This window comes from Haemaphysalis longicornis, unplaced genomic scaffold (genome assembly GCF_048455015.1).
Source record: "Haemaphysalis longicornis isolate Haplotype H1 unplaced genomic scaffold, Haemaphysalis longicornis Haplotype H1 scaffold_5, whole genome shotgun sequence".
Lineage (NCBI taxonomy): Eukaryota > Metazoa > Arthropoda > Arachnida > Ixodida > Ixodidae > Haemaphysalis > Haemaphysalis longicornis.
This window is the reverse complement of record NW_027526385.1, coordinates 42,534,763-42,548,936: the sequence shown is the minus strand read 5'-3', so window position 1 is coordinate 42,548,936 and position 14,174 is coordinate 42,534,763. Positions and strand designations below refer to the sequence as shown.

Here is a 14,174-nt window from a genome sequence, read left to right as displayed (position 1 = left end):
TCTGAGCAGCGAACGCCACATTTTTTTTTTTTTTTTCAGTATGGCAAAGCATGTCTCTCCCATAGAAGCGCACATATTGACAGAAGGCGGGAATTCTAAAGCGTGTACAACTGCACTATAATTAGTTACAGTAATACAACAAAATTCAGCGCAATGGTAGCAGCCGATCCGGTAGCAGTGAACGCGTGTTGGCGGTCATTTGCAGCAATATTTGTTTGAAGACATCTATATTAAGTTTGAAGCTTTACGGAGCTTTGTTAAAAGAGTTGGCTTTGCACAGTGTTAGGTTTAGGACGACGAGGACACAAAAAATGCCGACGAACGTACCACCAACACCTCAACTTTAAAAAGGTTATTGCAAGCATAGCTGGAGAGCGCCGATTTCGTCTCCGGCGGTTTGGCAACTTTGGTGTTCTCCGTAAACGCACTGGTCCTCATAACAATGTTTAAAACCAAGTTTCAAACACGCGTCGTTTGATTCTCGGTCTTTGTAATTTGAACAAAGCTTCAACAGAAATGAGAGCAGGCATTCTGGCTAATATAGAGTGGTAGAAGACCCCTGCCGATGGGTACACGGCCAGCACAGCTTCTCGATCAGATTTTGCACTCGCGCTCGTCCTCGCACTCACCAACGTCCACGGCCGAGCTTATCTCGTTGCGGAGGAAGCGCACCTCGACGATCTTAATGAGGGTGTTGAGGACGGCCACCAGGTCGCTCACGCGGGGCCTCTTGTCCGCCTCGATCGCGTGCACGCAGCTGCGAGAACGGGAGGACCGGTGAAGTCCCGTACACTACCGTACCTCGCCTTTGCGTGTAAGTATTCAATACTCACTCCTTGATGGCCGTGTCCTCCAGCTTCTTTTGTTTCTTGTAGGCTATGTGAACATAGTGGCTGCTCTCGATTACCAGCGAGATGGCCGGCATCTTCTGCGGTGTAGAAAAGACGACATAATTTTTTATCGGGCTTCTGAAACAATTCTAAACGCTTGTACTGTACACTTCCTCCATTTATCCCATGCGAAACCACTTTTTGTGATTTAGAGCAGGAGTCAGCAACCTGAGACCCACGGGCCGCATGTGTTATGCGACCTCCGGACACGGCTTCAGAACCACCACCCGTTTACCTGTTTATTCCTAACTCCATGGAGGCCGACATGGCAGTTTCGGCCTGAAATGTCAGGCACTATATTAAAGGGACACTGAAGTGATATGTAAACATTGCGGGATTACTAGCGCAAATTGTAGTCCGGAGTCCCCAGGCCATGTTTCGACCACTCTAGGCGCGTTTACGCGATTTTATTTAGTAGAAAAACTAATTCGAAAATGCTGTCCTCCTCTCTTTACGCTCGCCCATTTTCTGTGGCGTTTTCGTGTGACGTCAGGAGGGGATGAGGTGGCAATTGGCTGGCTGCGCTACTGCACGGCTCCCCGGCCTTCAGACAGAGTCAGTCGGCCGAGCGTTTCATCCGCCAGCCGCCGGCGGGTCGTCGCAATCAAGGAGGTTAAAAAAAATTGCTTGGTCGCAATTCATTCGCTTAGTTGAAACGAAGCCAGGACACGTTTGTGAATGGAAGAATGTGCCTTTCTTTACTTGGTTTGTTTGTACACTGTATCTAGCTCCAAGTCAAGGTCGCTTCACACAGGCGCTGCACAAGCGCACATGCGACGCTTCGCTGACTGGTACGCCAGTAGGAAAATATAAGGCCTCTTGAAGGCGGGAGAAGAGTCAGCGAAGTTAATATAGGTACTAAATAAATAAAATCAACTGATATTTTTACCGTACAGCGTAAAACTAGGGCGCGGGAAGCACTTTTTTGCGCTGGGCGAACAAGAACAGCGGTTAGCAGCACGACTACGCATCTGCGAACGCTTTTCCGTCTACGAAATGCAATTGCTAGACGTGAGCTACTGTGGAAACTCGGGCGACGCTTACTGCACGAGCGCAGTACAACAAATAGTCACCTAAGCTGCTTGAAATGCCAAAACTAAATAAAAGTGTAAACCGGTTGTGCAATATATACCTTATATTAGGAAGGCTCGGGGATCCGGCTTCGTGGCCGAGTGGGCTGAGGCGTTACGTAGTTCACCGCAAATGTTTTGCAAGTCACGAGTTCGAATCCCCGCGGGTACGTTCTTTTTTTTTTTTTTTTTTGTAAGTTAACTTTTATGTTTTCCGCCGATGTTTTCTATATTGAGTTCACCTTTTTTTGGGCCGCAACGTTCATGTCTACACGAACTGGTTCACAAAACACGCGCAGGCTGGCACTGGCGCGCTAGCGACTTCTCGTTGGCGTGCTGTTGCCATAAGCACCGACTGCTTGCAGGCAGTGGGCACAGGCCAGAATGAACAGACCCTTGGCCTGGTGCGAACACGCTTTTTACGATACAGGCATGAGGGAGGCAAGCTCCAAATATGGGGGAAAAGCGCATGACATTTGGGCGTCTGCGGGTACGCGGAGGGCGTTCATGCACTGCGTAGGTCTCGGCTAGTGAATGCTACGACTACAAGCCGTCCTGGGAGGCTTGTGCATTTTACAGCCGCCAACATGGCAGAAGCGCGGTACGATGATTACTGAGATATTGAGAATGCCCATCCAACAACGCCATTGGTTATGTTTTACAGAACCGAAACCGAAACTTGTTTGACTGCTAACCTTGGGCATCGTCCAATCACGGCGCCCCTCCTCTCAACGTCACAGCCTTAGTTGGTGCGGCCGCCGCAAACCGCGCATGGTAGTTTTTCTTCGTTCGCGCTTTGTAAAATAATTACCGATTTGTCAACCGTATAAACGATGAAAAGTGTGCTAATTTGAGCCAGTCTACGCAGTGCAAGCAAAAACGGGAGCTTGACAAATTCACTTCAGTGTCCCTTTAATATTTATGAACCTGGGACAGGCAAACAGCGCAAATTCTCGTGGCAACTGGGACTCCTTCAGGCACAAAAGGCACAAGGTATTTGGGTACGGTCTGCGGGTCAGTCTTCTGAAAAGCACGACGACCGCTGTTTCAGAGCGAAGTTCAAGGCCATAGTTCCGATTAATGTGGTGTGGTCTGTGCTACTTGGGTTATAATGTGAGAGACTTGTGTTGACGAGCTGAACACTTCAATTCTTCAGCCCTTCTATTCAATCCTTATGTACCCTTTTCCTCTCTTCTGAACCCTTCCCCCTATCTCCCTCTACTGATCTGTTCTGTCCACATTCACCTCAGAGGGGCCATGCAGACAAGGCACAAGTTTGGTTCATTCAAAAAATTGCCTCGTTAGAATCATGCTGACACCTATTAACGAACACTGCGCTCAAACAAGCTAAAAAAGGAATGGTCATGCGACCCACTAGCTCATTTCCCGCAACAGAACCTATGATTTCATATGCCCAGCTGTGCGATTGGCTGAGGCCGGCAAAAGCAAACGCAGGTAAGGCAGGGCTTATAAGCTTGCCGAACGAGCTATTTGCGGGTAAATGTAATGCATATTTATTTTATAGCAGCAGGAATGGTGGGGTAAACAATGATGGTTACGAAAACACACAAACACACAAGTGCCAATGCGCACTGCTGTTGGTACTGGACGCAGTTTATGTTCGTTTTAGCTACACAGAAGTCCGGCGTTTCGGAGTTGTCTTACAAGATACCGGCCGATTGGGGTAAGCGACATTGTTCTTACGTGACCCTGTTTGTTGAGCACACCCCATGTTTCACGAAGCGATTAATTTTCTACCGTAACAAAAACAAGCCAGGTGCAAATACGGTCAAATTTGGAAGCACTGGCGGTAAGCGAGGTTGCAGAGCCTAATGGCGCACTGGAAAAGTCGTTAGAATACCCGCCCTTGTGACTTCATGGCAGACGTCACGAAAACACGATTTGGCGGGAGAATCAAACTTTTAACCTAAATTGATTAATTTCTCGGTGAATACGGCGTTGTTTGCTGCCGGACAAGCGCTTGGGACACTATAAAAGACCAAGACCAAATATTTCGAATAAAACACGCATGTATTGTGTCTGCATGGCCCCCTTAAAGGCTTCTCACTGACAACAAATTAACGCCACCTGGTTCCTGCTTGTCCGTCAACGGTCAGTGGCGCGATGTTATTGAAACCTATGCATTGCCCTTTTAGCGGCGCTTTAGCGTAGACTGATGCCGAGGGCGTCTACAGACTCCCCGTTCGGATATCCACCGCTCCTTATGCTATACACACAAAGTGGCTTCCATATGCCGGCATTTTGCGCACAGCGTACCTTGTAGAGCGGCGCGTTTCTGCACGTCACCAGCTCCCAGAAGTGGCTGGACACGTCCAGGGCTACGCGAGGGTCTCGCCGGTTGAGGAAGACGCGCGCGGCCGTGTCCAGGCAGAACTCCTCCTCCTCGATCTCGTCCACGCGGCAGCTGCAGCGTTTGCGAGCAGGTGGTCTACTGAGACGCCCTCAACATATACGAAACGACGGGCCGTTGTTCGCAAATGAACTTGTTATTGACAGTGGTGATTGCTGAAGGAGGCCAAGCCAGAAATTTCCCGAAAGAGAAAAATCCCGGGCCCTCTCCATTAACGTGAAGCCTGGGGAGGGGCGATGCATGCAGTGTATAAGTGTATTCTTGGCGCCTTGGTGTTTTTGCCAACGGAGATGAAACCGTTGGGGGGTAGAGGTAGACAGCGTTGCTGTAAAAGTCTCTGGTCTTTGAAGCACGAAGCTCTCTAGCGCGAGGCGTAAACGACTTTCACGGTGTATTAGTATCGTGACTACATGAGGCGGCGATTACGACGACGACGGACCCTAAGGGGTTTCGCCCCTAAAACCAATAGGAGGTCTTAGGCTCTGATCGAAGCTACACCATCAACCTTGCGATGGAGGAGGAGGAGGACTACACACTGTGTCCTTAACTAAAACCTTTACACCTTATCGAAAAACCAGAAAAACAGCGTTTAAAAGTGTGCAATTGATAAAATTCCCTTTAAAAGGGCGTATTGTGTTTTTGTTAGTGTGTAAGGGTGTTATAAACGGCAAAACACCGTTAAAAAGTGTTTCCTGTGTTTGTTTTTTTGTTTTTTTTTTTGCTAAAGCGTGCGGGTGTTAGCTATGGGCAGTGAAATTCACCGTCAAGGGTGTAAATGATTTTAGAGTGCAGAGCAATTTATACCTTCTGGGGGTATTTAACGCGGCTGGAGAAAGAAAGAGCGGCCGCGATTGCCTCGCACGGATATTTACGCACCCCAAAATCTCGATACACTGGCATTTTAGTTTCCCGTCTGCATAAAAAAAATGGACCCCGGGACCGCTGTCAAAGCACGTCTCCGTAGAGCACAACGCCTTAACCGAGTCACAGGCGCCACAGAGCAGAAGCAGTGGCACCCAAATAGGGGTATATGATCTTTATCCACTTACTACTTATTCGCATTTTATGCAACAAAGCCAACCCTTGTTTTTTTGGGACATTTTCCCATTTTACTATTTTATACCAATTTACGCTGTCCCAGACGGGCTGCTTTTTTATGTTAACATCTAATGCCATACATCCGATTTGAACAGCCCCCAGACGCAGAAATACTGGTCGTTAAACGCAATAGTAAACAATTTCACTTATTTTCAGGTGTTCTTGATTTAATTGTTCCTTGATTTACTTGTTATGGCAATGCAGGGTGCCCGGTGATTACCTAAAGTTCCGAAAGCGCAATAAATTTCCCACCTCCCTAGCTTTAGCTTTAGACAGCAAGCGAAACTGCAACGGGGGACTTTTTTTTTGCGATGCCATTTTAATTGTTTTGACGAATGTTGCCAGACTGCGTCGCGGAACGTGGAGTTGCGAATTACGGACACTTCGTATACGTTTAACGAACGGAAACCTTTACGAATTTTTTAAGTCGGCTTTGTCCGTAGAAATACGGAAATTTTTTTACAGTGTAATCACGCACCACTGGACGACTCGCAGGGCGTAGTTGGAGGCGTTCTTCCTGTAGTCCTTCGGGATGTTGCGACCGAGCCACTGAAACGCGAGTTTGATCTCCTGGAGAGAGGCGTCGATGTTGCCGTAGTAGAGCTGGATCTGCGTCAAATGCCATTGCGCAGAATTTGTTAGAGTGAAGCTGAAGCCTTCGCTTTGTCTAGGAGCTTTCGAAAAACGACTGCCATGAAAAGCTTGCTTACACGCGCTTACTAGGCTTTCTAGGCTTTCGTTATTTCTTTTCTCTAAATAAGAATGAGCGGTCAGTGCGGACCACTCCCATAACCATGCACATCCAGAGCGACAACCCGTATACAGCCCACTAAGTTTTCTAAACGATACACCCTATTGTGATATGTTTTACGTCCAAATCCCCAGCCTTTTCTACCTGCTGCTGGCAGTTCAAATTACACCCGAACTCAGCTTAGGGTTACTGACGTAATACACCGCACTTTAAAATTATTTACATCCTAAGGGTGTAAATCACTGTCTATGACATCCTTACACCCTAGCAAAAAACCCAAAAGAAAACACCCTTTAGTGTGTGTTGTCGTTAATAGCTGCCTTGGACTCTAGCGAAAACACCAGATATACACCTTAAAAGGGTGTTTTATTGTTAATTACACCCTTTCAGATGGTGTTTTTCTTCTTGTTTTTTGATAGGCTGTAAGGGGGTTCAGGCTTGGCGCTGGGCTAGTTCGGTACGCATATTTAACACTTCAAGAACAGCGCAAACACGAGGACGGGAGAAGCGGCAAATTCGAGCGATTACGAACAACTCAGTTGTTCGTCAGTGCTCTAGTTTTTCACTTCTGTCCTCGTGTACTGCGTCTTTTTTGAAATATAAGGGTGTTATGTATAGACAGAAATGGTGTAAACCATTTTACAGTGTGCATATTCGACCACATCGAAGAGAACGCACGTCCGCCACTTTGTCAGGTAACGTAGGAGTTGGAAACTCCACGGAGCATAGCAGTCAAGTGGGATAACCTTTTAGAATATTGAAGACACAGTTGGAATTGGCTTTGAGTGTAAGGTGTGGATTTGCTTCGAATGTTAGATGTAGATCACCTGGATTGTACGAGAAAGAAATGCGGCGCAGAATAAGATTGGGTTGTGGTGCACTCGGCAACGACGGCAAGCACTCGCAAATAATGAAAAGTAAGCTAGCTCCATCCCTGAAAAGAAAGGTATTCAATCAATGCGTCCTGCATGCCGGTGATGACATACGAAGCAGAAACCTGGCACCTTACTAAACAACTAGATATCAAACTTAGATCCACCCAACGGACGATGAAGCGAATAATGATAGCAGCAACGATAAGGGACAGGAAACGTGAAAACCATGCAGTACGACGAAAAAATTCCCCGCATTTCCCCGAGGGGAAGAATGTGAAAGTGCGAATGCACGAGTTGAATTTGCGCGGTTTGGTAATGTTCGCGAAAGAGAGATCACACACACACACACAACTACAAAGAAAGAAAGATGCATTTATTCACAGACACCTATTTGTGTTGTCGTTGTACCTGATTGCTAGAGCGGATCTCAGCTTTGAAATTTCGTGTCAGTACTCCTTTAAGCGGGTGCATTAGCCCTTCTCACGCCCGATTCCTGGCCAATCCCCCACGTGGGTATGTGCCGTGTCAGCGGCCAGGCAGCGCGCGCCCATCTCCCCCCGTTGCCAAGGAAGACGAGGAGATTCCTGGCCAATCCCCCACGTGGGTATGCTATGCGGACATCGCCGGTGGACGCAGGTTCAGGGTCGCTTAAGAAGTGCATCGCACTTAATAACAGGTGGACCACGAGGGCGACAGAATGGACGCCGAGAGAAAGGACTGGAAGAGGGGGAAGGTTGTTAACTCGGAGAGTCGAAATACGCCATCGACGATTACTATAACCTTTAATAAAAAAATTTGGCGCAGCGCGAGCTGCAGTCTCATCGGTCACGGCGCATGTCTGCTGCGCCTCAGGAAGTGATCGCGTGATCAGCGAACGCACGGCGGCGCGCGTTACTCTGCCATTACCTCGCAGCGTGTCGCTGTTGCCGAGCATGTTGTTGCGAATAGTGTTTGAAACTCCCGCAGAAATGTCACGTGGTTCCGATGAGCCATAAACGAAGGAGGACCTGGCGAAAGTGTGAGGTGGAGGAGGGCGTTCATAGGCGGTGAAAACATGGCGAAAGTGTGAGGGGAAGGCAGTGAGAGATGACGCCATAGCAGCGCGTGCCGCCTTCCCGCTCACACTGTCGCCTCACTTTCCTCTGCTGTTTTCTTTCTGCCTTTGCTCACTCGGTTACAACGCCGTCGCCATCGCCGCCGCCAAACCGCAGTAGCGGCCGCCAAAGTGCTTCGCACTAAAATAATTCGGAGGCAAAGAATGGACTCCGGCAGCGCAGGGCAAGCGGGTGGAGGGCGATGGGAGTGTTCTGCGTCCTGCAGTGACCTCAACAGGCTGTTTTTGTTTTTGTTGTTGTTGTTGATGATGATGATGATTGGGGTGGTGATGGTGATGGTGCGGCTGCCATTTTACACTGTGGCTCGTCGAAGTCCAGTAGCAATACCTCAACAACGACGGAGCACCGGACTGTTCGGACAAGTTGATTGGGCACCGAGTTTGAGAATTACGCCTTCGTATGCTATCCTCCGAAGAAGCAAAAACAAAAGAAAAACGAATTGAGCAACTTACGTTGGCTCTCATGCGGCTGATGGCGATGCGCTTTAGTTTGAGGTAGCGCTCGTCAACGTTCTCCCAACTGGAGTTCTTGAAGACGCCCTCGCTAAACTCCAGGTACTCCTCCGCCTGTGAGCATCCACGACGTATGCATTATCATTTTCTCCCACGCTCCGAAACTCGGTGTAAACTTTAAACGTTTTTTAAATGCATGGTATTTCAGTAACCCACGATGTCACCCGCGTTGACGTCCGTAGTCGTAGTCCGCACCCCTCCCCCTACACTATATAAAAAAAATACTATCCGGCGCCTGGTTTCGATCCCTCGACCCTGCGGGCGGAACGCAATGTACATGGTGCTCTACCCACTGCGCCACAAAGCCGACACAGAATGGGAGGCTATGAACGCGACTTATATCCTTGACTCATTCAAACTACGTCAAGAAGCTGCTGATACAACGCATTCACTACCACCAACTCCCCAAACACTAAACGTTAACGCAATACACCCACCCCCTATGCGACGCATTTACTCGAGTCTCCCTCGCAGGGAGATGGGCCCAATTTACGATAGTAAGCGAAAAAAAGTGGCAGTGCAACGCCGGCACGCGGAAGAAAAAGCAAGCACAAAAAAGAACAGAACTCCCGCTGGCGCAGTTTCAGGCAGGGGGCGCGCGAGCCCTGCGAAGGCGGGAAATTTGAATTTCATTGGGTGATGGCAGTGAGCGGATAACGGCGCTACAGTCCATTATGGCGAATCACTGCTCTGCACTTCCGTCCGCTTTCACATTGAGTGGAACGGCTTTAATTTTTTTTACTGGACTTATGTAAAACCTCCTCGTCTCGTGCCATCAATCATATTTGTGTTACATTCAATGCTATGTCTACCGAAGATTGATTGGATCACGTCCTGCGTTTGGCGATGTACCTTGAATAGGTGTATATACAAATACCTCGCGTAAGATGATACCCTCGAGCCGTATCCATCGAAGCACCAAATTTTCACGTGGCCCTGATTAACGAATTGAAATAATATGTGTTGTTTAGATGGAATGGTAGAATTACACTCGACGTTTCTTGAGACGTCCATAAGAGTTTAAAAACGTGTCATCTGTCCTGTGATATCTCTGTGCAAATAAAAAAAGTCACTATGAATTTCCAAAAAGATTTTCCATTTAAAAACGATCAATGTGATCGTCGAGTACTCAAGCAGCGCGTAATCTTTCAACAACTTATTCTGGCGAAAGAAGTAAATTTTTCGTAGATTTTCGAGGCGCAAGAAATTATCCTTCCGTATCTTCTACTGGTGGATTAGAATGAGTTAGAAGGGGTTCATATTCAAAATTTAACTGCGCGAAAGACGGATATAAGAAAGGGCACGGACGAGCGCAGTCTCAAAAGTACTAGCGAGGGAAAAAAGCAAGCTGAAAAGGGAGATTATAGAGGCCTTTCATATTAAGAGACTTGGTAGCGCATGCGTGAGCCATACGTCGGTTGCATTTAGTGATAAAGAGTATGCCTATCTGTGCGGAACATGTAAATGAAATAAGCCTAAGCCGGGTGACCAGTGAATTTGGAATACGTGCCTTTTTTTTTTTTTTTTTTGTTCTTGGAGTGGCCTTGGCTGATCGGTTACCCACAATGTCATATTAAGCGTCATGTGACTGCGCATATATATGTTCTGTTTTTTCAGTAAAACTTCAGTTGTGAGACTGCGCTCGTCCGTGTCCTTTCTTTTATCCGTCTTTCGCGCAGTTAAATTTTGAATATGAACTTCTAGTGGTGAAAGAAGTAATCTTTTCTTAGCCGCAATGAAAAAAAAGTCACTGAATTTCCAGAAAGATTTTTCACTTAAAAATGCTCAATCTGATCGTCGAGCGCTCAAGCAGCGCGTAATCTTTCAACTTATACTGGCGAAAGAAGTTTAATTTTTCGTAGATTTTAGAGGCGCAAGAAGTTAGCCTTCCATATCTTCTAGTGGTGAAAGAAGTAACCTTTTCTTAGATTCGAGTCGTGGAAGATAAGCTTCCAGCGGCGGAACAGAAGTAAACATTCTGTGGCTTCTAGGGGTGGAATGATGTGCCACATTTCGTCTGCCCACCTGCTTGATGTCGTCCACTTCGAGGGAGCTGTGGGCCGCCGAAAGGTAGGCCTCGAGCGCACGCCCGCGCATGCCACACAGGCTGTAGTTATTGCCGATGGTGCCGTACGCGTTGGCCCGCATCTTGTGGCACTTACAGACGCGCAGGTCCGCCTTGTCCGGAGGCTGCTCCCTGCAAACGGCCACGAGGACACCGTCACACGCGACGAGAGAGTTTTCCACAGTGTCAAAGAAACAGACAACAGACTTTAACGCGAAAGTGTTTTATTCCGGGATACATAAACATTTCAGTGATGTTATATTCGTTACGGAAATGACGCCAGTACAACGAAGCAAGCGGCCTGTAAAGGGTGCATCCTTGCACACGAGGCCTTCTTGCGGGGAAGCAACTTTTAGTACTAAATAGTACGTTATACTTAGGGTCGTTCGTTTTCTGTTTTTATATTTTAACACGTAAGTTTCATGCCCGGATACACCAAGATTTCACTGACGTCACATCCGTCACGGAAGTGACGCCAGTACACCTTTGCCGAAGCAACCCGCGAGCAGGACGTCGTTCGCCAAGCACACCCACAAGACAGCCGCCGACCCACAAATCATGTTCAGCTGCAGATTTCGCTGCACATTTCGCTGCCGTGTTTTACCGATTCCTATGACAGAGGAATTAACCAGCTTTTTTATGGAGTATACACTCTCTATCCCAAATGAAGGAACATCACCTGAAACACCTTGAACCGGAACGGTTTCCCTGATATGGCCATAGAACGTTTGACAGCGAAACTTTTACGCCTACCAGGTTCAGGTGTGCTGCCAAGCGAATTCTGGCCACCTTGACAGTGAGCCGGGCAGCAACATACTTTTAAATATGGAGGGACGAAAGCTTAGGACAGGCCCCGGTGGACACCGGCGTATTGGGAGATGTGTGGATGACGTCAAATTGTTTTTTTTTTCACGCTCATCGGAGGCCACTGGCCACCGCGTTCTAGCAACGGCAAAAATGGCCGGCCCACCGAGGCCCTCCGTCACTGTGCGGCTCAGCCGGTAGCCAGTGGTCGGCAGGCGGAGACAAAGCAGACGACAGTGGAGCGACCGAAGGCGGGGGAGGTGGCACGAAAATACAGGCAAAGCGAGACCAACCAAAATAGCGGAGGGGTTTCACCAAGAGGAGTTTGGCCTCGGTCGTCGTGGGGTGCGGACGTGTTTTTCGTTCGCTCCTGCGCTGCCGGGGCGGTATCGCGATTATGCCGGCCACGCGTCGCGAGCCATGGGTGTTTCGTTCGGGCGTCGAGCGCTCTGCTGCGTGGGGCCGTCGAGCGCCTGCTCCCGCTCGCCAGTAACTGCTCTACTACCACGAACATCACCCAGCAAGCTCCCTCACTTCGGACCTCCGCGCACGACTCATCGCAGCACAGCCTCGCCTCTACGCTCCACCGTTCCCGTCGAGAACTTCTCCCGGACGCAGCATGACGCCAGGACCTGTGTTTGTGGTGTGTACTGTGCTCGGTGGCCCCCAGTGACTGTGGCAACGCTTCTTTTCCTCGCGGCGCCTCAACTTTTCTCTTTACCTATCTCCTTTTTCTCTACCCTATCCTATTCATCCCCTTCTATATTCCCTACCCCCCGGACTGGGTTGTATGCCGGTGAGCCCCCAGCTGGGCTCAATAATATCCCCAGTCCATTTTCTTTTCCTTTTCCATCGAACCACCTACTACTACTTTCACCAAGACGTGACGTCACGGACTCTCATAAGCTTTTCTTTCCACCATGGTTTCAACTGTACGCGAGATGAGTGGTATTTAAAAACTTGTCCCCAACTAAAACAATATAATGTATGCGGTTTTTTAATCACGCATTGAAACAGACAGAGCTGTTTGTACACGTATGGTAGTGTCATGTTTGGACACCATAAGACGCCCCCTTTTAGACTTCAGAAAATTTAGCGCTGAAATAAAATTGCTTCCACCAATTTATAGAGGAATACGTGTGGTTTTAAGCATATAAAACGCTGGTCTTCATGTGAGTTAGAAGACATGCACTCCACAAAAGTCAGTTTTATATAACCCTTTAAAGGGGCCATGCAGACAAAACACGAGTTTTGTTCATTCGAAAGATTGCCTCGTTAGAATAATACTGACACCACTTTTAGCGTAAAATTCGCTCAAATAAGCAATATAATTAGGACAAAAGGGAATGGCCATGCGATTCACTAACTCATTTTCGGCACTGTAACCTATGACGTATTATGGATAGCTGTGCGATTGGCTGAGGCCGGCGAAAGCAAACGCAAGTTAAGAGGGACTTGCAAAACGAGATATTTACGCTTAAATGTATTGTATATTCATTTTATAGCACTAAAAATAGTGGGGTAAACAATGAGAGTTACGAAAGTGAACGTAAACATACAAGTAGCAGTTCGTACTGTTGGTACTACGCGCACTATGCTTGTTATAACTGCACAACAGTCTGGCGCTTGGGGATTGTCTCAGACGACACTGGCAGATTGGCATAAGTGACGTTGTCTTACGTGGCCCTGTTTGTCGAGAATACCTGCTGTTTCACGAAACGGTTACTACCTACCGTAACAAAAACAAGCCAGGTGCAAATACGGTCAGAAACAAAGAAAAGGCGGACAGCGGTCCTGCGCAGTATGGCGGCGCCATCTAGGAGGATTAGCGGTAAAAAAGGCGTTCCGCGGTCCGCTGCTGACTAAACAGCGCACTGGGGTTCGTTACGTCCTGGTTATGTCATCGCAGACGTGCCGAAACACGATTTTACGAGAGAAAATTTATTAATTTCTCAGTGCATAAAGCATCGTTTGGGGCCGGAAAAGCGCTGGAGGCAGTATACAAAACACCAAATCTTGCCAATAGACAACCTTTAATTTTATTTTGTCTGCAGACGATTGCTGCGTGCAGATCATGCGGCTGCGAGAAATGGCTCACATGAACTTCTCGTCTGTCCATTCGCTGTAGACTTCGCCACTCAGGTACTCCTTGCAGAAGCGGCACTGAAGGGCGTTCTCCTCCAGACAGGTGGCGACGTCCTGGTGGATCTCCGCCTTGCTAAATGTGGTCGAGAAGGTGATCGCAAGCGAAAACAAAATGTTTCACCCTGGTTTGAAAATCCTGCATTAATGTTGTTGTATTTGTTTCAGCAAATCGTCATTTAAAGAATTTGTGGAGGGCTCCCAAATGTCTCACGTTCCAGATGTGATCGACCCTAGGGACTACTTCCAGTTTCTCGAAAAAGTGCAAATGATAGACATTCGCAACAGTAATTCCCACGGCCCGTTATTTTGAGGGCACTAACTACTGACTTCCAGTTTCTCAAAAAAAAGTGCAAATGATAGACATTCGCAACAGTAATTCCCACAGCCCGTTATTTTGAGGGCACTAACTACTGAGACCATCGTCAAATTTATGCCGTTTTGTCGCCATTAAGATCAACGAGAGTAGTTGCGTAGTACG

General features: G+C 47.9%; 1 protein-coding gene across 1 annotated transcript in view; it reads right to left on the bottom strand.

Moving 5' to 3' along the window:
- LOC144139656 (adenylate cyclase type 10-like) overlaps positions 1-14,174 on the bottom strand; it is a 74,704-nt gene that overhangs the window by 9,570 nt on the left and 50,960 nt on the right. The window contains exons 19-25 of the mRNA XM_077671949.1: positions 13,650-13,769; positions 10,708-10,879; positions 8,623-8,736; positions 5,908-6,038; positions 4,238-4,385; positions 834-928; positions 630-757 (exon numbers count right to left, since the gene is read on the bottom strand). Of these exons, the coding sequence (XP_077528075.1) occupies positions 630-757; positions 834-928; positions 4,238-4,385; positions 5,908-6,038; positions 8,623-8,736; positions 10,708-10,879; positions 13,650-13,769 (908 nt within the window). The remainder of the gene's footprint in view (positions 1-629; positions 758-833; positions 929-4,237; positions 4,386-5,907; positions 6,039-8,622; positions 8,737-10,707; positions 10,880-13,649; positions 13,770-14,174) is intronic.